Source organism: Macaca thibetana, chromosome 5 (assembly GCF_024542745.1).
Source record: "Macaca thibetana thibetana isolate TM-01 chromosome 5, ASM2454274v1, whole genome shotgun sequence".
NCBI classification, from domain to species: Eukaryota; Metazoa; Chordata; class Mammalia; order Primates; family Cercopithecidae; genus Macaca; species Macaca thibetana.
This window is the reverse complement of record NC_065582.1, coordinates 119,867,810-119,893,389: the sequence shown is the minus strand read 5'-3', so window position 1 is coordinate 119,893,389 and position 25,580 is coordinate 119,867,810. Positions and strand designations below refer to the sequence as shown.

Here is a 25,580-nt window from a genome sequence, read left to right as displayed (position 1 = left end):
TAATGCTGCTATGAATATTGGTGTGAAAGTGTCTGTTTGAGTTCCTGCTTTCAATTTTAAGTTTAAGGATTCAGTGTACACTTCTCATAGTGACTGTCATTCTACATGCACACCAGCAGTGCATGCACAAAGGTTCCATTTTTTCTAATTCAACAGTCGTTATCTTTTGTTTTTATAAATAATAGCCATCCTAATGGGTGTGATGTAGTATCTCATTGTGGTTTTGATTTGTTTTACATCACTGTTATTAGGAAAATTAAAAATAACATTTAAAAACCACTACTTACTGATAATGGCTAATACCCAAAAAACTGTCTTTTTTTTTTTTTAAATGCTACTTTGAGAGTTTCTTTTTCATTTGTTACAAGAGGATTTGTAATTATTAAAGCATTTTATGATGTTTGCTTTAAAATTTCTTGTTAAATAATTTTAAAATCTGATTCATCTCATTTATTTATGTCTATTGATCATTATTTCTTTTTTTTTTTTTTTTTTGGTTTGTTTTGGTTTTGGTATGATGAGTTGTTTTGATTGTATTCCTGAGATTTGGTTACTTATGTTAGGGGATTCTTAGACTACTTAAATCTTTTGTTACAGCACATAGTTGCCCTGTTTTGGTTTAATGTGTAGGTTCTTGCGTTATTTATTTGTATATTTATTTATTTATTGAGACAGAGTCTTGCTCTGTCACTCAGGCTGGAGTGCAGTGGTATGATCTTAGCTCACTGCAACCACCGCCTCCTGGGTTCAAGTGATTCTCATGCCTTAGCCTCCCGAGTAGCTGGGATTACAGGCATGTGCCACTACGCCTGGCTGATTTTTCTATTTTTAGTAGAAATGGTGTTTCGCCATGTTGGCCAGGCTGGTCTTGAACCCCTGGCCTCAAGTGATCCACTTGCTTTGGCCTCCCAAAGTGCTGGGATTACAAGCATGGACCACTGCGCCCAGCCCCTCTTTCTTAGTTTGATGAGTTTTATTTTCAGTGATAGTTAAGTGTTCAGAGTAATAGCAGTGGTGTTTTGTTCTATTTCATTTTCTGATGCTGTTAGGATTCTAGCTCAGTTCCTGTTGGTGCTGTCTGGGGTGGTTGGAAGATACCTTTTGATGTCCTTGTTCACCTGTGTGGGGTTCTGGTTAGAAGCTGCTGGGCCTGGTTTCCTTATATCATTGGGTGGAGGACAGGGGGATGCTGCCCTCTCTTACGCTGTTCTTGCCTCAGATTAGACTGTCTGCTGGTGCCCTGGTTGTAAAGTAGGGACTAGGATGGCCTGGGTGTCAATACTATCAGTGGATCAAAATGTTGTCTTGGGCTGTGAAGATCAGAAGTTTCACTACTCTACAGCATCATGTGGGTCATACCGCCTGCCATCTATGATTATGGAAGCAGGACTGGCTTGGTATGAGCTCCTTTGCTGCTACAGTCCCATAGCACAGCCCAGGGCTTTGTTGCTCTGCCAATGCAGGTAGTAAGGAGTGCTCCATGGCCCACAATGCTGAATGGGGCTTGAGTTTCCTCATTACGTCTTCATTGGGTTTACCTTGTTCAGAGAATGCAATTCCACCCAGCCTCCACCCTGTCTTTCACCTATTGGTGGTTCCAGGTTATAGGCTTCTCCAGTAACCAGTCCAGGGGTATATGGGAGATAGACAGAAAACCCAAGGCTTATCTTTTCCTGGTCTTGAGTTTCCTAGCTAGTCTACCTTTTTTTCTTCCAGCTTTCAGAGTCCTGTTGTTGATTGATGGATAATTTCCAGGGAATTTAGTTGTATTTACAGGGAGAAGCAGGGAAATGCCATCTCATTCTGAAGGGTGAGGTTTAAGAGAATATGTATATATTCTCTTATATTTTCTCATTATACATAAATATTCATATACATATATACTGTTTATGCATATATACACACATGGTTATGTCATATCTCTATATATCTGTTATATCTATATTCCATGTGTGTATGTGTAAATATGTGATCATCTTACTGCCCTAGGTCACCGTTAGCCCAAAGATAGAAAAATCTTAAGTACTTTTTTAAATCATAGACCTTTGATTCTAATCTTAATGACTTTGAGTTTTCTGAAAACTATTTCTGATTAAATTATTGCAGAATTTTAAAAAGCCTGCTTGATTCTCTTATTATTCTTTTAATTGACAAGTATCTTTATGTAATTTTCTTCTAGTTCAGGCCCATGAAGTTCGTCAGAAAATTCTGGCAACTGATGTTAGTTCCAAAAATACATCTGACTCGAAAAAGATGTCAAGTAGAAACATAAATGATTATCACAGTGATGCTGGTGAAGAATTTTACTTATCTGTTGGCTCACCTTCTGTTCTTTTGGATGCAAAAACATCTGTATCGCAAAATGTTATTCCATCTAGTGCCCAAAAGAGAGAGACTTACACTTTTGAAAATTCAGTAAATACGCTGCCTTCAAGTACAGAGGTTTCACTTAAAACCAAAAAAAGGTAACATTTTATTTAAATAATGTTAATTGCACTTTTAAAATTTTACTTTTTGTATTAAAAAATGATAATTCAATCTTGTTATATTATTTTACAGTAAGGAAGGAGGAATATTAACACGTTATGAGAAAGTATACATTTAGCATATATTCAGTTTATAATAATTAAGGAAGGCCTTAAAGTGTACTTCAGAGAAGTTTGGAGGTTAACTTTTCTATAGTCTGGAAAAATGTGTTTTTTCTCTGATAGTATTTGATAGCTTCCTAAGAGAAACAATTTGTATTTTCTCAATATTTTTTGTAATTGCAAGTGTAAATATGTATCAGGTCACTTCTAGGGTAGCAGTGCATAAGTATTATTGAGGATGCTATGCTTTGTGGACAGCTGGTTTCTCTTTCTTGGCCTTACCTTTGGCCTTTAGGAAGCAAAGTAGATTATTCAAGGTCTTTTGCATTTGGAGATCTCTGTAATGAGTGTAATTTCTATGTAGAGTATTGTGTGATTACTGGAGCCAAGGAGTTAAGTATATTCTAAGACTTTGATATTCAAAGTTTGGTCTGTCACAGTGCTCTAAGATTGCCCTGAGAACCATTGCCTAGCTATACATTTCATTGATGTATACTTTAACCATTATTTTCTCTTTCCTGTTTTTCTGTTGATAAATACAAAAGTTAATCTTCCTGAGCAGTTTATCTTGTGTATTTGGAATGCACAAATCAGCATTTATGTGTTAAATAAATGCCTAGTACAGAATTTTAAATTGGTCTGTATTGTCTCTGTAAAGGAGTTCAGGAAGACTCGTAACTCAAGAAACGTTATGGGAGCATTCAACTTACCCTCCTTTTAACCTTTTAGGTTAAACTTTGAAGATAAAGTTATGTTAAAAAAAATAGAAATAGATAATAAAGTATCAGATGAAGAGTATAAAACATCAGAAGGACAAGAAAGAAAACCATCAGGATCATCTCAGAATATAACACGAGATTCAGAATATGAAATTCAACGAAAAGCTAAAAAAAGTTTTTCAACATTGTTTTTAGAAACAGTAAAACGAAAAAGTAAATCCAGGTGAGTTATTAGGAAACTTGCCTTTGAGGCATTTTTTTTTAATTCTATGAACCATATATGAGGATTCCTAATGCTATTTAACTTAGAAATAAGTAATTTAATTAACAAATATTTTAGTTGAAATTTTTGTCTGACTTGTAAGGAGAGATTGTTTTTTACCAGTCAGTGAGTCACTCCCAAAGCCATTTTTTAATAGATACTAAATTAGACTTGAAAGAAAACAGGTTCATTCAGTTTTCATTGCCTTCTAGTTTGTCTGTGTAATATCAAAGAATGAAGTCAATGCAGTATTTATGTATGTATGTATGTATTTGTTTTGAGACAAGGTCTTTCTCTGTCATCCAGGCTGAAGTGCATTGACACAATCTCGGCTCATTGCAACTTCCGCCTCCCGGGTTCAAGTGATTCTCTTGCTCAGCCTCCCGAGTAGCTGGGATCACAGGCACCTGCCACCACACCTGTCTAATTTTTGTATTTTTAGTAGAGATGGAATATCCCCCATGTTGATAAGGCTGGTCTCAAACTCCTGACCTCAGGTGATCCACCCACCTCGGCCTCCCAAAGTGCTGGGATTACAGGCGTGAGCCACCACACCTGACTAGCAATGCTGTATTTAGACATTGTTATGTTAGGCTGCCCTTATGTCACTATCATAGGTATCAGAGTGCTAGTGAACATACTAGGAAGTTTTTATTGCTGTATGCGGTGGCTCACGCCTGTGATCCTAACACTTTGATAGGCCGAGGCGGGCACATCACTTGAGATCAGGGGTTCAGGACCAGCCTGACCAACATGGTGAAACCCTATCTCTACTAAAAATACAAAAATTAGTCGGGCTTGGTGGCACATGCCTATAATCCCAGCTGTTCGGGAGGCTGAAGTAAGAGAGTCACTTGAACCTGCGAGGTGGAGGTTGCAGTGAGTTGAGACTGCGCCACTGCACTCTAGCCTGGGTGACAGAGTGAGACTCTGTCTCAAAAATAAAAAGGAAGTTTTTATAAAAACATGTTAAAATGAATGAATGAAATTCCCTTTTTGTTCAGTCTCTGCTTCTGCTTCCTGTAGTTGATTAATAATTTTTATGTATATATTTTAAACCTCATATGGATATTGTCACCACCGTCTGAAACAAAGGTGTTATACTTGTGGGCTAATTATATTACGTCTGAGAGATTATTTTTAATGTTCTTTTTGATGTTCTAGTGAGTAAAGTTAATTTTATGTTTAATTGTTGTCAAATATAACTATTCATTATTCCCAGTGCTTTCTAGCCTCATTACTTCCACTTATGCTCTTCCTTTTGATTGTCTTTCTTGCATTTCCTTGTGACCAAATCTTATAAATCGTTCAACAGCCAGCCTAAATGCTACAAAGCCTTTCATGGTTTTTCTAGCAAATTAGAAGCCATCTTTCCCTATTCTAAACTTTCATAGTGTCAAGGTTGTTTCCTAAGGATATCATCTCTGTTAAACATACATTCATTATAGTATTTGTATTGACTTTGTTCTTTATTAGTTTTTATAGAGTTTTCTAATTATATAAATTTGTGAAATGCTACTGTTAGAGAGTATATTTCTTAGAGTATTTACTATTTTACATTATAAGATTTGTCAGGAGTTTACGATTAGAGGAATAAAGGCGTTTTCATTTCTGATTCCTTTTGTGTGTTCTAATTAAAAGAGAAAAACATAATCTAATTTTTGCATTCTGTCTTTGTTTCTGTTATGGCTAAACACAGCTAACTGAGCCTTATCCAAGTGAAAAAGTGGAAACGAGTGCGTATGCCAGCTTTGGAGTTTGGATGTTTACCTTGTTTTTTATTTTGTGTATCTCACTGCAATATGTGGTGTGCTCAAAGCTATTAAAACAATCAGGGAAATGTAAAATTAGTCTATCAGATTACCATCCTTGGAATAATTCCTTCCTTCTCTGGGAAATTTTTCCGACTAATTGGAGGAGGTACTCTGTAATTTCAATGCACTAGTCTTAATTTATTCAACACCTCATTAAATGCATGACTCTCTTTGTATGTACTTAACATGTACATGCTTTTATGAAAATTTAAGAATTAATGTTGATGTTCGATTATAAGCCGTAAGATACTAGCTGAAATTGTCTGTCTTACTCTTTATCCTTTTACAACATTTGGCGTGGGAAACAACAATAATATTCATCATATAGGCTTTCTGCCTTTTAGTAAAATACGTAGTTTGGGCTAGGACTATGGAGAAAGGTCTAGAGTTGGGAAACATTGACTACATTATTTATGACATTCTATAGCATTGTATGCTTTGTGATAAGACTTGCCTTTTATTTTTTCCTGTTTCTGTGGCACTAGATTTCTTTTGTGCTTATGCTACCTCTCTAGATGCACTCCATTTATTTCTATACCATGATTATAATATGGAAATACATATGAAATATCCAAACGAAATGCATTTTTACACATATGCTGTCATATAACAAGTCACTACACACTTAGCGGCTTAAAACAACATTTATTATTTTATAGTTCTGTGGGTCTACAATTTATAGTCCTATAGTAATATTAGTAATTTTTACATTCATTCAACCATCTGTGTATTTGGTGTTGCCATATGTGAAGAACTGTGGAATGTAAAAAAAGATAGGAAGAAATTTTCCCCAATCTCTCTCCCTTTTTTTTTGTCTGAGATGGAGTTTTGCTCAGTCACCCAGGCTGGAGTGCAGTGGCACGATCTCGGCTCACTGCAACATCTGCCTCCTGGGTTCAAGCGATTCTTCCGCCTCAGCCTCCCAAGTAGCTGGGATTACAGGGACCCGCCATCATGCCTGGCTAATTTTTGTGTTTTTAGTAGAGATGGGGTTTCACCATGTTGGCCACGCTGGTGTTGAACTCCTGACCTCAGGTGATCCACCCGCCTTGGCCTCCCAAAGTGCTGGTATTACAGACGTGAGCCACCATACCTGGCCTCCCCAATCTCTTATAATTTAGTAGTAGTCCAAGTCAAATATTAGACTTGGAGTGTTGTCAGAAATAATCTTGTTGGCTCATTTGAATGTGAAGAAATTCAGACCCCAAAAGATATATATACAAATATGTAATTTAATATAAGATTATATATAATAGTGGCATTCATTTTGGACTGTGAGTCAATGTATCTGGGTTATAATTATATCTCTTTGGGCTTCAGTTTTAGTATATATAATGGGTGGGTGGGTGGGATCAAATTAGTTGATGTCTAGATTTCTAGTTCTAAATTTTTATGATGTCATTACTATTATAAATAAGGGTGAACAGGCATAGAAATGTAAAAGGAGGGAAATATTTGTACGATTAAGTGTAAATTGAGGAGATGCATAAACTGTTTAAAAGATATTTAGATTTTATTTCTTAGATGATTTTCTTTACTAAACAAATCTAAAAGCTTTATTTTTTTGAACTGTTAAAAGTATCACCCTGTTTCAGTCCCGTTGTTAGGCATGCAGCAACTGCTCCACCTCATTCGTGTCCTCCCGATGATAAGAAGGTGATAGAGGATGAATTTATAATTGATGAGTCAGATCAAAGTTTTGCCAGTAGATCTTGGATTACAATACCAAGAAAGGCAGGGCCTCTGAAACAACGCCCAATATCTCCGGCTGAGAGCACTGCACTGCTTCAAAATAGAAAGTCAAGAGAAAAGCATCATAATATATTACCTAAGACTTTGGCAAATGGCAAACATTCTCATGAACCTCACCCAGTAGAACCATCTCAGTCCTCTGATAAAACAGTACTGGATACAAGTTATGCTTTGACAGGTGAAACGGAAAATGATTGTAAATCTGCAAAATATGAAATGTGTTCCAAGGATGCAGAAAAATCATCTGGAAGCAAAAGGACTATAAAACAAAAACAGAGAAGAAAATTTAAGGCTAAACCAGCTGAAGAACAGCTTGATGTGGGACAGTCTAAAGATGAAAACATACGTATGTCACATACTACCCAAGACAAATTTCAAAGAAATTCAGACAGAAATATAGAAGAGCGTGAAGAGATAGGAAATGATTGTGTTTCCAAAAAACAGATGTCACCTGTGGGTAAGTGTTTATATTAAATATAACTGTGATCATTATTCTACGCATTTTATGTTTTTTAATATCCCAACTTAACTTTGGCAAGTAGGCAAAGTAAACCTAAATGAACAAAGAGCCCGAAAAGCCTATAAGTTTTTTTCTAGAATCTTTTTATTTTATATATAATTTAATTCTAACTTACATAGTTTTTGTTTACCTTGTGAGATGGCAGTATACATAGAGGGCAAAATGAAAAGGAAAGGCTAGTAAACAAGTTAGTATCAGAACATGAATAAGACAAATGATAAATTCTTTAGAAAATAAAAATGTTAAAAAAAATCCTAGGGTACCGTGGGACTGTTTTTTATAGAGATAAAAATCCATTCTCTTCCATCATTCACTCATTTATCTAACAGTTGTTGAATGCCATACACTGCATTAGGCACTGTAATCACAAAAATTACTAACCCATTATTTCTACTGTTAACAAGATCATTCTGGTGGGTTCCGTAGAACAATAGATAATATACATACATGCATAGGATTAAAAGGGAGGGTACAAAATTTTGATTTATCCATAATTTCTTAGGAAAAGACATATGAAGGAAGTACACTTGAAGGATGCTCTCTATAATTGTCAATATTAAATATTTACTGAGTATCTGCTATATTCTACACACTAATTTTTACATATATTCTGTATCTAGATTGGTTAGTGAATATAATGCTGTCATTAATTACCATGCCAGGCCGGGCGCGGTGGCTCAAGCTTGTAATCCCAGCACTTTGGGAGGCCGAGACGGGTGGATCCACGAGGTCAGGAGATCGAGACCATCCTGGCTAACCCGGTGAAACCCCGTCTCTACTAAAAAAAAACAAAAAACTAGCCGGGCGAGGTAGCGGATGCCTGTAGTCCCAGCTACTCGGGAGGCTGAGGCAGGAGAATGGCATGAACCCGGGAGGCGGAGCTTGCAGTAAGCTGAGATCCGGCCACTGCATTTCAGCCTGGGCGACAGAGCGAGACTCCGTCTCAAAAAAAAAAAAATTACCATGCCAGTTGTATTAATTTTCTATTGCTGTCATATGACAAGTTACTATACACTTATTGGCTTAAAACAACAAACATTGATTATCTTACAGTTCTGTGGGTCAGATGTCCCACTGGGATAAAATCAAGGTATTGGTGGGGTTTTCTTTCTTTCTAGTGATTTTGGGAGAAAATCTGTTTCTTTGCCTTTTCTAGCCTCTGGAAACTACCTATATTCCTTGACTCATGGTCCTCCTCCACCATCTACAAAACTAGCAATACCAGCCTTCTCATGTTTTGAATTTATCTTGCCTCTTCTTCCATCATTTCATCTCTCTGACCACAGCTTTTAAAGGACACATACTTAGATTGTGTCAGCCTGGATGATGCAAAATAATGCCTCTATTTCAGAGTTTATAATTTAATCACACTTTAAATCTCCTCTTCTTAGGTTGAAAAAAGTCATTTCTAAACAGGAAAGCAGTAATTGCCTAATTTTACTTGGGAAGTTGTAGGAAGGAACTGTATGTTTTTTTCAGTTTTTAATAGGAAGTTAGTGCTTACTTCAGCAGCACGTATAATTGACAGAAAGAGAACACGTGACTTTAAAAAATAGACATGAAAAGAAGGCCACAGGATAAATTTAAGAAGTTCCTATAATTGAGGGTTTTTTTTTTTTTTAAATAATCTTGTGGTTTTCTGAAAACTTTTTTAGTAGATTGTGAATTGGTTTTATGGTTTTCTTTATTTTAGGAAGCAAGAAAAGTAGCGCTAGAAAAGATAAGGGAGAAGCTAAAAAGAAGCACTTTTCCAATGAGTCCAAGAACAAACTTGTGCCTGAAGAAGTGATTTCAGCTGTCACGAGAAGTCGAAGAATTTCCAGACGTCCATCTGATTGGTGGGTGGTAAAATCAGAGGAGAGTAAGTATTTTTATTTAAATTATGTTTGTTCATAGATAAAATCATTCTGTAAGGGACATTATGTTTGATTTTATATTTCTATAGAGAGAATATCATGAGGACCAAGTTAAATTGGGTCATCAAAAGGAATATTAAATCCGTTGTAAAGATATTCCTTAAAGCTTTAATACATACAGTATTTTAGGTAGAGGGATAATAGCTATGGGAAAACAAAACCCCAAACCAAAAATCCCTGCTCTCATGGAGCTTATGTTCTAGTTGGGAAAGGCAATATAAATAATCCAGCTATTTTAATGTCTTGGCTGTGAGGGATACAAAGATTGATCATATGAGGTTCTGCCACCAAGGAGTTTATAATCTACAAGATTATAGTTCATTACACATAAAAAAGTAAATTACTTGTGTTGGTGGTTCCCAAGACAACCCTCAGATTTGGTAATTTGCTAGGATAATTGGGCATATATTTGTATTCGTGGCTGTGATTCATTACAGTGAAAGGATACCGTGCAAATTCAGTGGAAAAAAAGTACATGGGCCAAGTCTGGAGGAAATCAGCAGAAGCTTGAAGAGTCCTTTCCCAGTGGATTCCCACAGGAGTTGCTTAATTCCTCTAGCAATGAGTTGTGACAAATAGGCAAAATGTCTATCAGGGAAGCTCACTAGAGACTTAGTGCCCAAGATCTTTATGGGGGGTGGTCATATAGGTACTCTCTACCTAGCAAGTACTACAATTCCAGACTCCCTGAAGGAAGGCAGTATTTGCCTAAACCATATTTTTTGTATAAGCGGTTTAAGCCCACAACACCACATTTGCCAAATAGGAAATGACAGGAACACTCCTGAAATTTAAGTTTACAGGGCTCACTTTGAAAGCAGGCCCTTTTAAAGGTAGTATACTCAGAGCTGCTTTGCTAACTTTTTTCTTTACAATATGAAACATTTATTGTTTTGGAAGAATTGTCACTTTTTTAAAGGAAATGATCCTGAAAAGATTGGTGGATCATAAGGTGGCATTCTCATACACAAATACTATTGACTGTTGGGCATTTAGATTAATAAGTGAAAGATTAGTACAACTATGGCATTGTATCTGTGAGGCCTTATTGCTATGAATTATTATTTTTTAATTTTTTTTATTATACTTTAAGTTCTAGGGTACATGTGCATAATGTGCAGGTTTGTTACATATGTATACATGTGCCATGTTGGTGCGCTGCACCCATTAACTCGTCATTTACATTAGGTATATCTCCTAATGCTATCCATCCACTCCCTGCTATGAATTATTAAATCATTGAGTTTCTTGATTGATAGCAGCAAGTATTTATTTTGTTACAGCCTTTGGATTTTGGAGTCAGATCTGAGTTCAAAGTATCACTCTTCCACTTTGAGTAGATTACTTTGTTTAGTTTCTCATTCTGTAACATGATTACCTCATTGAGTTTTTATAAGGTTTAAATGCTATTAGCATAGTAGGTTTGGCATATGTTAGTACTGAAGTGTTAAATAATACTGTTACTGCTTTGAGGAGCTCACTTTTCTGCCCCAGGATGCCTGAAATGCTAAAGAAATTACCAGTGCATCACAACTGTGTCAGATGAGCACATAAATAGATGGGTAAATAAGTTCTTACAGAACTTGGATAAATGTGCTAGATCTCTGAAACTATCAAAAAACACTTATTTAACAGTCCTGAAATAGATGTTGGATTTTTGATCAAACTGGGAGTTGAAAAAGTGGAGGAATCCTTATATATCATATAGTCTAAACTGTCATCTGATGGGAGAAGAAATTGAAGTCTGAAGTTAAGAAGAACAACTTGACTTGCCCCCAGCCTGCGTGTAGTACATGTGACACTGTTGCCCTTTCATATATACGAAGAAATGTATGTATATGGAGTACTTGCCATGGGACAGGAATGAGGTAAAGTAGGACCAGGACTAGGGTAAGACAGTGAGACACTAGGGTGAAAAATTTAAGGCACTCAGTCACAGGATTGTATTAGTTCGGGTTCTGTACTTGCACAGACCTAAAAATGAGCACCTTCTTGAATTTTCCAGCTGAGGCTACTCTTGTTTCACCATAGTCCTGCCTCTGTCATTAGGCATTGGGAATATACATAGATAAAATACCAGTCAATTACTTGGGGTCAAGGAATTAGTCTGCTGGAGGAGCGGGGTAGAGGTAAGTAAACAGTCGTATGTTGATAGCAAGCTACCTAAGACTTGGAAATTAGGGAAAGCTTCCTGAAGGATGAATTAGGAGTTAGCTAAGTGATTGAGTGGAGTAAGGAGGAAGTTATGGAATATTTTAAGTAGAAGTAGCTTGTGCAGAGATCTGGAGCAGAGAGCTTGATCTTTTCTTTTTTAAATTTAGCGTGCTTTAGAATTGTCTGGGGGCTTATTAAGATACGGGTTACTGGGCCCTGCTCTGAAAAATCTTTGATTCCCTGGGTCTGAGGTGAGTCATGATAATTTGCATTTCAAATTCCCAGATAATGCTGATCTTGCTGGTCTAGAGACTGCCTTTTGACAACCAGTGCTTTAGAGAAACTATAGGTAGTTCAGTACTGATGGCTTTTTTTGGTTTGTTTGTTTGGAGGGGGGTTTTGGGAGATGCAGTTTATGAAATAAGCAAATCTAGATGTAGATATGAATTGATGTTGAAAGTATTTGGACTTTATCCTGAAGCTATACATAATAACTAAAATAATTAAGCAGGGTTGTAATGATCCAGTTTTTGTTTTCCAAAGGTGATTCTTGCAGCAGTGTAAAGAATGGATTGAAAAATAACAAGACTAGAATGGGGGAGATTAGTAAAGAGACTGATATAATCCAGATATGAAATGATGAGGGCTTCTGCTGATGACAGGAGGGAGAGCTTGAAAGATTTGAAAGGCATTAATAAAGTAGAATTGATAGGATTTAGGGCATGATTGTGGATAGGAGTAGTAGTCTTGCATAATTCAAGTTTCTGATTTAGATATCTGGATAGAATAGGTAGTTGTATTTTTCATTAAGATAGGAAATAAAGCAAGAGAGGCAGTTTTAGAGGAGAGCGGTAGGTGGATATTATAGGTATCAGCATATAGATAGTAATTAAAGCTCTGGGTAGATAAGTCCTTCAAGTCCTTCCAGTCATCATACAGCCTAAATAGGTGAGTCTCAAAAATAAGCTAATGTTCATCTTTCATCTGATTCAATGTCCTGAAACCCTTTGGTTTAAATTTGTTAATTCTTCTCATGGCTTTTCTCCTAGAAAACCAACTAATACCACAGCTATTTATTACTGTCAGCTCTAACTTATGTCCACATTCTCACATCCCTTTTGACCACACTTATAGAAATATTACAACAAGTAAACCAAATTTATTCTTCATTATTAATTTTTAAATGTTTTCAGCACAAATCTGGTAACTTGGAGGGCTACAAGTTGATGATTCTCATATGTTTGGGGGTTTAGTCTCAACAGTTTCTTAATGGTTTCTATGTTGTTTTTCTTGATCCAACTAAATATTATTCCCAGATGGAATCAGTTTTTGACCCTCTTGTTCTACTCTCCTAGTCTTGACCCTTCTAAAAGTTTCTTGCTGTGGTTCCTTTCTTTTGTCTGCCACTAATGACTATGCCTGGTTACATAACTCCTGTAACAGGTGTTGACCAATTTGAACACATTTGAGTATGGTATAGAGCTATTCTTATGGTTCATAAAAAGCTTAGTGAGAGCATACCATCTAATGAATAGGGAAATTACGTCTCCCTTAAGGTTTTTCTCAGGACAGGCCTTATACAAGAATTTCAAGGATTGTGAGTGACATAGTTTAACATTGGACTGGGCCTTTCAAATTATCCAGCATGAATTTGAAAACACCTCTGCCACTCTGCTCAGTAGCAGAGTTTTCTGTTTACTTAGTATTTTCCCTATGCTAATTACGGAAATTTTCAACAGTTTTTTTAGGCCAACTTATTTAATACTAGACTAGACAACTTTTTTTTTTTTTTTCTTGCAAGGAAGACTGAAGGTAGGAGTAACTAGGAAGCTTAAATAAACATAATTAAATATAAAATGCTTATAATGATAGAATTGACCTCAGCCAATTAAAATTATTAATAGAAAAAACATGTCAATGTCAAGCCTACTACCTCTGTTCCCACTTGGGTAATGAAGAAGGTATATGGAGTGAAAAGCTGAAGCTGTCACCTTGGGGAATATCCAATATTAAGGATGGCCAAAAGGGCGGTGGGCAGAGCCAGAGAGTGTTTCTTGAAGCCTGTGACAGATTTGAAGGACCTGTTTCATGTATCTGTAAACTGAAGAGCTACATTGTTTAAAGAATTTAATTTGGAAATTAGCCTGTGAGATGTGTGTGTGTGTGTATGTGTATATGTTTATATGCAAATATAAATACTGTTGGTATTTCAGTGAGACAAATCATCTGGACAAACATACTAACTTTAGGTTATCATTGAATCCTTCAGGTCCTGTTTATAGCAATTCTTCAATAAGAAATGAATTACCAGTGCATCGCAACAGTAGACAAAAATCTGCTAAGAAAACAAATCAGTCATCTAAGAATATTGGAGAAAAAACGATTCCACTTAAAAGGCAGAAGATAGCAACTAAAGGCAACCAAAGAGTACAGAAGTTTTTAAATGCTAAAGGTTCTGGAGGTACCGTTGGTCATGATGAAATTTCCAGTTGTTTGCTGAGTGAGCCATTGGAAAGTGATGAGGAAGACTTGGCTAAGAAGAAAAATCTTGATTGTTCTAGGTAATATCTGTTATGTGTATAATATAGTTACTTTTGTTGTTCAGCATTTAATAATTTGTGCTATTTAATCATTTATAGACAGGCAGTAATTAGCATGAAGAGCTCTACACTCTGACATACCCAGTATTAAATCCAGTCTCTACCATTAGCTGGGTGACACACAGGCAAAGTAGTACTCTGCACTTGTTTCCTGATATTAAAATAGGGAGTAGTACATAGCACCTGGGATTATGACTGTTAAATTTAATAAGATATTGTCGTCGAAGAGTTAAACTTTTTTTTTTTTTTTTAAAGAGACAGAGTCTTCCTCTGTTGCCTAGGCTGGAGTACAGTGGCATGATCACAGCCCACTGTAATCTCAAACTCCTGGGTCAGGTAATCCTCTAGCCTTAGCTTCCTTTGTAGCTAGGACTACAGGTGTAGACCACCACACCTGGCTAATTTTTTAATTTGTTATAGAAATGAGGTCTTGCTTTGTTGCCTAGGTTTGTCTCGAACTCCTGGTGTGAAGTGAATCTCCTGCCTTGGGCTCCCAAAGTAGAGATTCACAAAACAAACAAACAAAAAACACATAACATAAAATTTACTATCTTTATCTTTTTTAAGTGTATAGTTCAAATTGTTTCCTTTTAAGTGAGATTAATGTGATTTCAATAGTTAGGAATATAGCTTAATACTTTTCTTCTTAGGATGATAATAGTTAACATTTTTTTGAGTTCATACTATGTGCCAAATATTTGCTAGATGCTTTTAATGAATTCTTATTAGTTCCAAAAACCTACTGAGGTAATACATACTTTGTGTTAGAAGCAGTAAGGCGCTGAGGATATACTGAAATAAATGGCAGTGTGTCCTAAAATATATTAGTGTATGTCATTATAGTGCATACAGAAATCCCATACACCTTCTGTTTCACTTTTTCGGGCCATTCTCTGCTTTTGTCTCTCTTTTTTTTATTATGTTGCTGGAATTTGCTAGTATTTTGTTGAGTGATTCCAATCTGTAGCTTGCTTTCCTTCTGTTGTCTTTGTTTAGTTTTAGTATCATGGTAATACTGGCTTTATACAATGAATTGGGAAGTATTATCTCTCTATTTTTTGAAACAGTTTGTAAATAATTTGTCTTAATTCTTCTTTGGATGTTTGGTAAAATTCAGCAGTGAAGCCACCTGTGCCTGAGCTTTTCTATATGGGTAGTTTGTTTTTGATTACTGATTCATGGTATTTTGAGATTATTTCCTCTTGAATCAATTTTGATAATTTGTGTGTTTCTAGGAGTTTGTCCATTTCATCTAGGTTATCTAATTTGTTGGCATACAGTTGTTCATAGTATTCTCTTGTAATCACTTTTATTTCTTTTGACTCGAATGGTAGGACCCAGGAGGATACTAGAACCTGAAGAAATATACAGTCACTAGGAATAGTGTATCTTGTTTGCATATATTTGGAATAAACTAACTACCAAAGAGATGAGCTGAGTCCCTGTGAGGACCCTATTGCCCCTCAGTAGGCTGACTAGGGATATCAAAGAAGACAGTTTTAGTTGTTTATGGATTCTCCAGTAAAACATCATAGATTAACTGTAATATATATCATAAGCCACTTATACATAGGATCTCCTCATGTGCCTTTCACCACCTTCCTGGGCAGGTGTCTTCTCCATTCCTCTCATCAGAATTTTTCAAATTAGGACTCTTGGTAGGTCCTAGAAACCAATTTCCTTCCTTAGCTAGTTGCAGATGTCAGAGCCTGAACAGGGTGATCTGATATTCATTATAGCCAATATTGTATTGTCTTTGTACCCACCCGTATATTGTTTCTGGAAGAAAATTTTATTTTGAAGAACTATAAACACTCATACATTTATCGTTTTTATAGATCTACAAGAAGCTCAAAAAAGGAAGATAATGTTATGACTGCACAGCGTGTTCCCCTAAAGCCTCAGACCAGTGGATATACATATAACACACCAACAGAATCAAGCTTGGATTCTGGAGAGCGTAAGACTTTAGTTTTAGAGGAAAGGTATGCATGTATTGTAAGGATAATAGTTACATATATTAGTTACCCATTGCTGTATAACAGATTACCCAAAAACTTTATTTTAATTTTGTTAAAGGCTTAAAAACACTTACTGTTTCATAGTTTCTATGGGTCAGCTATCTGGGAGGCTTAACTAGCTAGTTCTGGCTCGGATGTTCTCAGGAGGTAGCAGTCAAGATATCTTTCTGGTTTTAGCGCTTTAAAGTCTTGTCTGGAACTGGAGAATCCACCTATAAAATGTCTCACATCGCTGTTGGCTGGAGGCCCCAGTTCTGTTCTGGCTGTTTTCAGTAGATCTTAGTTTCTTACCGTGTGGCCCTCTCAGCTCCTGAGTATGGCAACTGGCTTCCCACAAAGCACATGCTCCAAGAGAAGATGTGACTATGATGGATATCACAGTGTCTTTTAATGACTTGTACACTGTCACTTCTACTTTATTCTGTTCATTAGAAACAACTGATTAAGGCCACACTACATTCAGGGAGAGGTGGAATTAGGCTCCACCTCTTGAAAGGTGGTGTATTAAAGAATTTGGACATACAATGCTAAAATGACACATTTAGTGATCAAATTGAATTACCTACTCTTAATTATATCTGATGTCATATAACCTTTTAAAAAATTAATAAAAGGTAAATTTTAGCAAATTCTCAGACTTTTAAGGGATGGCTAAGATTTCTTTACTATTTGTGAGGTTATGACTAGGCTTATCCTGGGTTCATAATAGGTAGAAAGAGACCTAGGACTGGGAGAGGCTGAATCGTCTGTGACAATTTCTGGACCATATTTTAAATTCCATTGGTTTTTGGCTGTAGTTATTTTTTGTTTGTTTTTTTGTTTAATTAAGATATGATTTTTTTTAATAATTTGATTTTCACCACAGTATGTTATCATTTGAATTTACTAAGTCCATAACTCTGATCTATAAGTCATAAATTTAGTACTTATGATGCTCAGCCATCAGTTATGGGATGAAATTGTAGTCTTTGTTTAATGCTGCAAGTACAGTCAGCCTTCCATAACTATGGGTTCTGCATCCACTGATTCAACCCTCATGGATTGAAAATATTCAGAAAATAAAATATAAAACAATAAAAAGTGACAATATGACATTAAAAATAATGCAAATAAAAATACAGTATAACAACTATTTACATAGCATTTACATTGTATTAGGTATTATAAGTAACCTAGATATGATTTGAAATATACAGTAGGATATGTGAAAGTAATATGCAAATACTGCACCATTGTATATAAGGGACTTGAGCATCCTTAGATTTTGGTTTCCACGGTGGACGCTGGAACCAGTCCCCCACAAATACTGAGGGATGACTATATATTCTTGGTGACTTATAACATCACTATTGGTTTTATAAGAAAGACTTATGGCAGTTTTAGGAGAAAAATGATCGTTAAGGCAAATACATTAGATATATGCATTATAAAAGCATTAATTTTGTGGTTTACTTTTTTTCTTAAGTGGACCTTCCAGGCTCAATAATAATTATTTAACGTCTGGAAAGAATAATAACGATGTGGATGAGGAGGAAGTTCATGGAAGTTCAGGTAAACTATTGTTTTTTGGGTTTTTTTTCTGTCTTGATTTTTATGGCATTATGAATATGGAATAAGGAGTGCTATGTTTTGTTTCCATTGTCACTGTTGGCGAATGTATATTGAGTACCTACCTTTTAAGACCCTTAGTTAGAGATTAATAAGACGCTGTACCTAAGTGAGAGACAAAGAAAATGAGTGACAGTTTTTTAAGTAGAACATAATGAAATATTGGCACTTAAGGTGTCTACTCCAGTATTTAAAATTGTTAAACTGATAAGCGTATACATGAAGCAGATTAGTCATCTGTTGATGATTACTGAAGCTGGGTGATGGATATATTGGGTCCATTATACTATTTTCTCTATTTTTAATGCTTGAAAGTTTTCTTTGTTTTTGTTTTTGTTTTTGTTTTGTTTTGTTTGAGAGAGAGTATTGCTCTGTCGCCCAGGCTGGAGTGCAGTGGTGCAATCTCAGCTCACTACATCCTCTACCTCCTGGGTTCAAGCAATTCTCCTGCCTTAGCCTCCCGAGTAGCTGGGATTACAGGCACATGCCACCGTGCCTGGCTAATTTTTTTGTATTTTTGGTAGAGATGGGGTTTCACCATCTTGGCCAGGCTAGTCTTGAACTCCTGACCTTGTGATTTACCTGCCTCAGCCTCCCAAAGTTCTGGGATTACAGGCATGAGCCACCATGCCCAGCCTTCAGTACTTGAAAAATTTCATGCTGAAGTTTAAAAATGCCTCTTGATAGAGAATTTTATAATTTTTTCATGCTCCTAAAAATGCATGCTTGATTGTAATCTGTTATACTTTTTTTCTAATAATCACTATTCTTTTAACTTTTTAATTTTTCTCCCATCATTAGATTTATCGTATTTTCTCTTTTAACTTGAATGCTTTCTGTGTTTTTCTGCTTTTTCTTTGATAAAGAAGCAGCATTGAATTTCCCTCAGTATAGTTTTGGCTTAATTTTATAGGTTTTTCTGTGTAATGTTATTGTAGTGTACTCTGAATTGTAGCGATTTTTCTTTGACCCAGGAATTATTTAAGAATATGTTAGTTAAGAGCTTGGTCTCCAAGGTCATGGATCTGGGATTGGTTGTAGCTCTACTACTTAATTGCTACGTTATCTTTTTCTTTTTTTTTCCCCATTCACCACTGATCAGGAAGCATCACTATATTATCTTGAGTAAGAAATTTCAGTGTTCTTAAACTTCAGTTTCCTTATCTGTAAAATGATATCAGCTCCAATACCATAAGCTGATACAAAGATGAATACGTGTTCTTTGCTTAGTTTAATATCAGGTGTATGTTAAATAGCCAATTTTTGCTGTTATTCTAAGAAGTTGTGTTTTATTTTGTTCTTTTATTATTTTCTAGTTTCATTTTATTGTTCTGGAAAACTTGGCCCATATTATTTATTGTTTGAATTCATTAAGTGTTTTTCTGTGTGTTCTAGTGGATGCTTAGTTTTTATAATTTTTCCATTGGTGCTTGAAAAAAGAATAATTTGTATACAGATGGAGATTCAAAGATATATGTCCAGTTATTTCATTGGTAGCGTAAGTGGATATATTTTTTTGAATATACTTTAAATATTTATGGAATTCTTAAATATGAAAAATTATGGAATATTTACTATATATTATTTTAAGGGTAGGGATATGTCAGTGAACAAAACTGACAAAATTTTCTGCCCTCCTGCAGCTTAATTTCTGGAAGAGCAGGGTGGCAGACAATATAAAAAGATAAAGTTTATGATTTGTTGGGTGTTGAGAGTAGAGAAATAGAGCAGGGTTTTTAGGGTGGGAAATTAAGTTTACATTTTTAGGTAGGTGGGCAGAAAAGTCTTCACTAAGGAAGTGATCATTTGAGCAAAGATGTAAAGAGATGAGACAGCAAACCATGCAGCTGTCTGGGTAAATAGTGTACCAGGTAGGGGAAAGATGAAAGGCAAAGGTTCCAATGTGGTAAAGAGTCCATCTTGATTGAGGAACACCAAGAAGGCCAGGGGGTTAGAGCAGAGGAAGAGTGCGAACGAATAGTAGGAAAAATGATGTCACAGAGGCAACAGAGTGAAAGATCACATAGGATGTTAAACGCAAAATTTTACTAAGAGAGATGGGAAGCCATTAGAGGGTTTTGAGCAGAAGAGAGACATGACTTGACCTGTATTAACAGAATCACTGCAGGTACTGTGTTAGGAGTTGACCATTGGAGTTGAAGGGACAGGAAGGTTTGAAGCAAGGAGACTAGCTAGAGAGATGTTGAAATAATCTTAGTGAGAGATGTTGGCTTAGACCAGTGTGGTAGCAGTAGAAGGTGGAAGAGGATTTTTAGGTATTTTTGAAGGTAAAGTCAACAGGATTTTCTGATGGACGAGATGTGGTGTATAAGAGAAAGAGAGGTGTTAGAGAGAACTTGAAGGTTTTTGGCCTGAGCACCTGGAAGAATGGCAATACTACTACCTGATCTGGGGACTATTGGGGAAGAAGCAGATTTGGGGGAAAAGAACATGTGTTAGATTTGGACATACTAAGCTTGATATTATTCTGAACCTTTGTATTCTTTTGATTTGAGATCTATTAAGGACTACTAGAATTGAAGTAAAGTGTTCCCACTACAACTGACTTTCTCCTTGTATTTTCTGTAGTCTTTGTTATGTACATTTCAGTGCTGTTGCTGATCACATAAGCCTTCATATGGAGTGTACCTGCTTTGGTCAAATTTATCTGCTTCGTTGTGTTAAATGCTTTTTACTTTGTAGTTTGTTTTGTCTAATATTACTATTGTGACTTCCGCTTTCTTTTGGTTGGTTGTTATTTCTTTGTTTCTTATCTTTTTATTTAACTTATTAGAGAATTTAAAAAGTGGCTAAGAAACAACACATGATTGAATTGTTGTTTTTGACTTGCTGTGTCAATACTTTTTCCTTTAATAAAATATTTAATATGTATACACTTATTGTCAACAGATATATTTATACTTCTTTGTAAAGTTGGTAGACATTCTCACATATTCTAGCAAGGACTCAGGATTTTTTTTCTTTTTAAACATGATGAACCACCAGCTAAATAGAGAACATAATCTTGAGTCATGATCTTTTTTTCTTTAAACTATTGCTATTTGCTTCATGAGAGTTAATGCTTATGAATAGAAATTTGAAGGCAGCCTTATTTCTTCTTTCCTTTGTAGATAATCTGTTTTCTTCCATCTCCATACTTACTAGGATCCTTTAATCTTTGAAATTTAGGAGTTGTCCCTTGCGTTAGTCACTTAAAAAATAATTTATTTGAAATGATTTCAGTCTTATACAGAAATCCCATATCCCCTTCATCGAGATTTCACAATTGTCCTCATTTTACAACATTTTTCCATCTGTCTCCCTGCCTCCTCTAATAAATACACATGTTTATTATCATTCATCTTTTTTTCTGAACTATTTGAGAGGGAATTGTAGACATGATATATTATTTCCCTTAAATACCCCATAATGTATTTCAGCAAGAGAAGGATATAACTACCCTCGAACCATCCAAATAAGGAAATCAGCATTAATACAACACAGATTCATTCACAGACTCCATTCAGATTTCACTAGCAGTTCCTTTTCCCTTGCAGCTCCGGATCCAGTCCTGGATCTCAGTGTTTCTTCTTCCTCCTGGTTCAAGATCCAGTCCTGGATCATCGACTGCATTTAGCTGTCATGTCCCTTAGTTTCCTTCAACATGGAACAGTTTCTTAGTTTTTTTTCCTAACTTAACTCATGATCAAATGTGTGCCATTTGTATTGACAGTAATACTACAGAAATGATGCTATAGGGTTAGGAGTTAGGGGTTGTAATTTGTGCATCACACAGGAGGCACACAACGTTCACCCATCTAACTGCATTATGCTTTTGTTTTTTGTTTGTTTGTTTGAGACGGAGTCTTGCTCTGTCACCCAGGCTGGAGTGAAGTTGTGTGATTTCAGTTCACTGTAACCTCCACCTCCCAGGTTCAAGCAATTCTCATGCCTCAGCCTCCTGAGTAGCTGGGATTACAGCCACATGCCACCATGCCTGGCTAGTGTTTGTATTTTTAGTAGAGACAGGCTTTCACCTTGTTGGCCAGGCTGGTCTCGAACTCCGGACCTCAGGTGATCTGCCCAACTCAGTCTCCCAAAGTGCTGGGTTTACAGGTGTGAGCCACCATGCCCTGCCGACATGATGTTAATCCTGATCACCTGTTCATGTTATTGTCTGCCAGGTTTCTCTACTGTAAAGACACTGCTTTTCTCTTACAATTGATAAATATTATTGTGGAGTGATATTCCAGTACTATTTTAATAGCCTGTTTTTTGTTGAACCTCCATTCACCAACCTTAACATACATTCAAGACTCCCACTTGAATTATCAGCCATTAATGGTGGTACCACATTATTTTCTATTTTCTGTTTCTTTAATTCCTTTCCCATTAATTAGTTGCCAGTTTTTCTCCCCCATGCCAATTATTTTATTCATGATTCATTTTATTTGTATCAGTATGGACTACTGGGTTTATATTTTATCCCATGGGGTTGTAAAATCTTGATCATTTATTATGGTACTCAAATTGTGATAGATTTGGTCATTGGATTTTCTTTCAGCTGGTCTCTGTGTGCTTTTGTCATAATTCTCTGAATACTGTTTTTGTTTTTTGGCATAAGATGTTCCAGTCTTTTTCCTGCCCCAGCTCAGGGATCAGTTACTGCTCCAGGAAACTTAGTTCTTTTTAGTGGAGGATGGCATTTAGAAACCAAGATTTGGACACTCGATGTGATCCTTGTTTGGGATACCATTGCTTCTGGTCTTTCTCAGTGTACAGAGATAGGAAATATACATACACACGTACACATAGGTACATACCATATATAATACAGGCATCTGTATCTATTTCTATATTTATATTTATACAGGCATACCTTGTTTTATTGTGTTTTGTGTCATTGCATTTTGGAGATACTACATTTTTCACAAATTGAAAGTTGTGGCAACCCTTTGTTGAGTAAGCCTTATTGGCACCATTTTTTTTTTTTTTTCAATAGCGTCTGCTCACCTTGTGTCTGTGTGTCACATTTTGGTAATTTTCACAGTATATCAAACTTTTTCATTACTATGTCTTTTATGGTGATTTGTGAACAGGTGATCTTTGACATTACTATTGTAATTGTTTTGGGGCACTGCAAACCACACCTACATAAGAAAGTGAAAATTCATGTGTTCTTACTGCTCTGCTGACTGGCCAGTTCCCTATCTTTCTCCCTGTCTTCAGGCTTCCCTATTTCCTGAGACACAATATTGAAATTAGGCCATTAATAACCCTACAATGGCTTCTAAGTGTTCAAGTAAAAGAAAGAGTCACACGTTTTTCACTTTAAATCAAAAGCTAGAAATGATTAAGCTTAGTGAGGAAGGCATGTCAGAAACCGAGCTAGTCCAGAAGCTAGGCCTCTGGCACCAAACAGCCAATTTGTGAATGCAAAGGAAAAGTTCTTGAAGGAAAAGAAAAGTGCTACTACAATGAACACATGAATGATAAGAAAGAGAAACTGCCTTACTGCTGATACAGAGAAAGTTTCAGTGGTCGGGACAGAGAATTAAACAAGCCACAGCATTCCTTTAAGCCAAAGCCTAATCCAGAGCAAGGCTCTAACTCTCTTTAATTCTGTGGAGGCTGAGAGAGTTAAGGAAGCAGCAGAAGAAAAGTTTGAAGCTAGCAGAGGCTGGTTCATGAGGTTTAAGGAAAGAAGCTGTTTCCATAACATAAAAGAGCAAGGTGAAGCAACAAGGTCTGATGTAGAAGTTGTAGCAAGTTATCTAGAAAATGTAGCTGAGATAATTGAAGGTGTCTTTACTAAACAACAGATTTTCCCTGTAGACAAAACAGCCTTCTATTGAAAGAAGATGTCATCTAGGATGTTCATAGCTAATGAGAAGTCAGTGCATGACTTCAGAGCTTCCAAGGTCAGACTGTGACTCTCTTGGTAAGGGCTAATACAGCTGGTGACTTTAAGTTGAAACTAGTGCTCATTTACCATTTCAGAAATCCTAGAATCCTTAGGAATTATGCTAAATCTACTTTGCTCTATTAGTAGAACAACAAAGCCTGAGTGACAGCACATCCATGGCAATGCACCAGGCCACCCAGCAGCTCTAATGGACTAGGATGAGGAGATTAATGTTGCTTTCATGCCTACTAAGAGAGCATTCGTTCTGCAGCCCATGCATGGATCAAGGAATAATTTGGACTTTTAAGTCTTATTTAAGAAATAGATTTTGTAAGGCAGTAGCCGTCATGAGTAGTGATTCCTCTGTTGGATCTGGACAAAATAAATAAACCTTCTGGTAAGGATTCACCATTCTAGATGCCCTTAAAAATATTTGTGTTTCGTGGGAGAAGGTCAAAATATCAATATTAACAGGAGCTTGGAAGAAGTTGATTCTAACCCTTATGGGTGAATTTGAAGGATTCAAGACTTCAGTGGAGGAAGTAACTAGATGTGGTAGAAATAGCAAGGGAACTAGAATTAGAAGTGGAGTCTGGAGATGAAACTGAATTGCTGCAATTTCATGACAAAATTTGAACAGATGAGGAGTTGCTTCTTATGGAAGAACAAAGAAACTGATTTCTTGAGGTGGAATCTACTCCTGGTGAATATGCTGTGAACCCTTGAAATGACAAAAAGGATTTAGGATATACCATGAACTTAGTTGATAAAGCAGCAGCAGAGTTTGAGAGGATTGATTGCAGTTTTGAAAGAAGTTCTGCTGTGGGTAAAATGCTATAAAACAGCGTTTTATATTCTCCAGAGAAACTTCATTATTGACTTATTTTAAGAAACTGCCACAAGCATCCCAGCCTGATCAGTCAGCAGTCATCAGCAATGAGGCAAAATACCCTACCAACAAAAAGATTAAAACTCACTGAAAGCTCAGATGATAAGCATTTTTATTTTTATTTTTTATTTTTATTTTTTGAGAATGAGACAGAGGCTTGCTCTAATTCCCAGGCTGGGGTGCAGTGGCATGATCTCAACTCACTGAAACCTTTTTCCTCCTGGGTTCAAGCGATTCTTGTGCCATAGCCACAAAGAGTAGCTGGGATTGCAAGGTGTGCACCACCACACCCAGCTAATTTTTTTTTATTTTTAGTAGAGACGGGTTTTCGCCATGTTGGCCAGGCTTGTCTCAAACTCCTGGCCTCAAGTGATCCACCCTCCTGGGCCTCCCAAAGTCTTGGGATTACAGGCATGAGCTACTATGCCTTGCTGATCTTTAACATTTTTAGCAATAAAATATTTTTAAATTAAGGTGTGTGTACACTGATTTTTTTGGATATAATGCTCTTGCACATTTAATAGACTATAGTATAGTATAGACATAACTTTTGGCTGGGCATGGTGGCTCACGCCTGTAATCCCAAGACTTTGAGAGGTGAGGCAGGCAGATCACTTGAGCCCAGGAGTTGGCGACCAGCCTGGCCAACATGCCAAAAACCTGTTTCTAAAAAAATACAAAAATTAGCTGAGCATGGTGGTGTGCATTTGTGGTTCTGGCTACTTGACTTTGTCTCAAAAAACTAAAAAGCTGTTTGACTTGCTTTATTGCAGCATCTGTTTTATTGCAGTAGTCTGGAACTGAACTGGCAATATCTCTGAGGTATGCCTGT

At 36.3% G+C, this 25,580-nt stretch overlaps 1 protein-coding gene across 3 annotated transcripts in view; it reads left to right on the top strand.

Annotated features, from left to right (window-relative positions):
* CENPC (centromere protein C) overlaps positions 1-25,580 on the top strand; it is a 71,138-nt gene that overhangs the window by 22,061 nt on the left and 23,497 nt on the right. For 2 of the 3 annotated variants that reach the window (XM_050792503.1, XM_050792505.1), the window contains 7 exons: positions 2,180-2,465; positions 3,318-3,530; positions 6,979-7,592; positions 9,349-9,516; positions 13,995-14,286; positions 16,164-16,310; positions 17,812-17,897. In XM_050792503.1, the coding sequence (XP_050648460.1) occupies positions 2,180-2,465; positions 3,318-3,530; positions 6,979-7,592; positions 9,349-9,516; positions 13,995-14,286; positions 16,164-16,310; positions 17,812-17,897 (1,806 nt within the window). Of the gene's footprint in view, positions 1-2,179; positions 2,466-3,317; positions 3,531-6,978; positions 7,597-9,348; positions 9,517-13,994; positions 14,287-16,163; positions 16,311-17,811; positions 17,898-25,580 lie in introns of all 3 variants that reach the window. The other variant, XM_050792504.1, reaches the window with a different exon arrangement.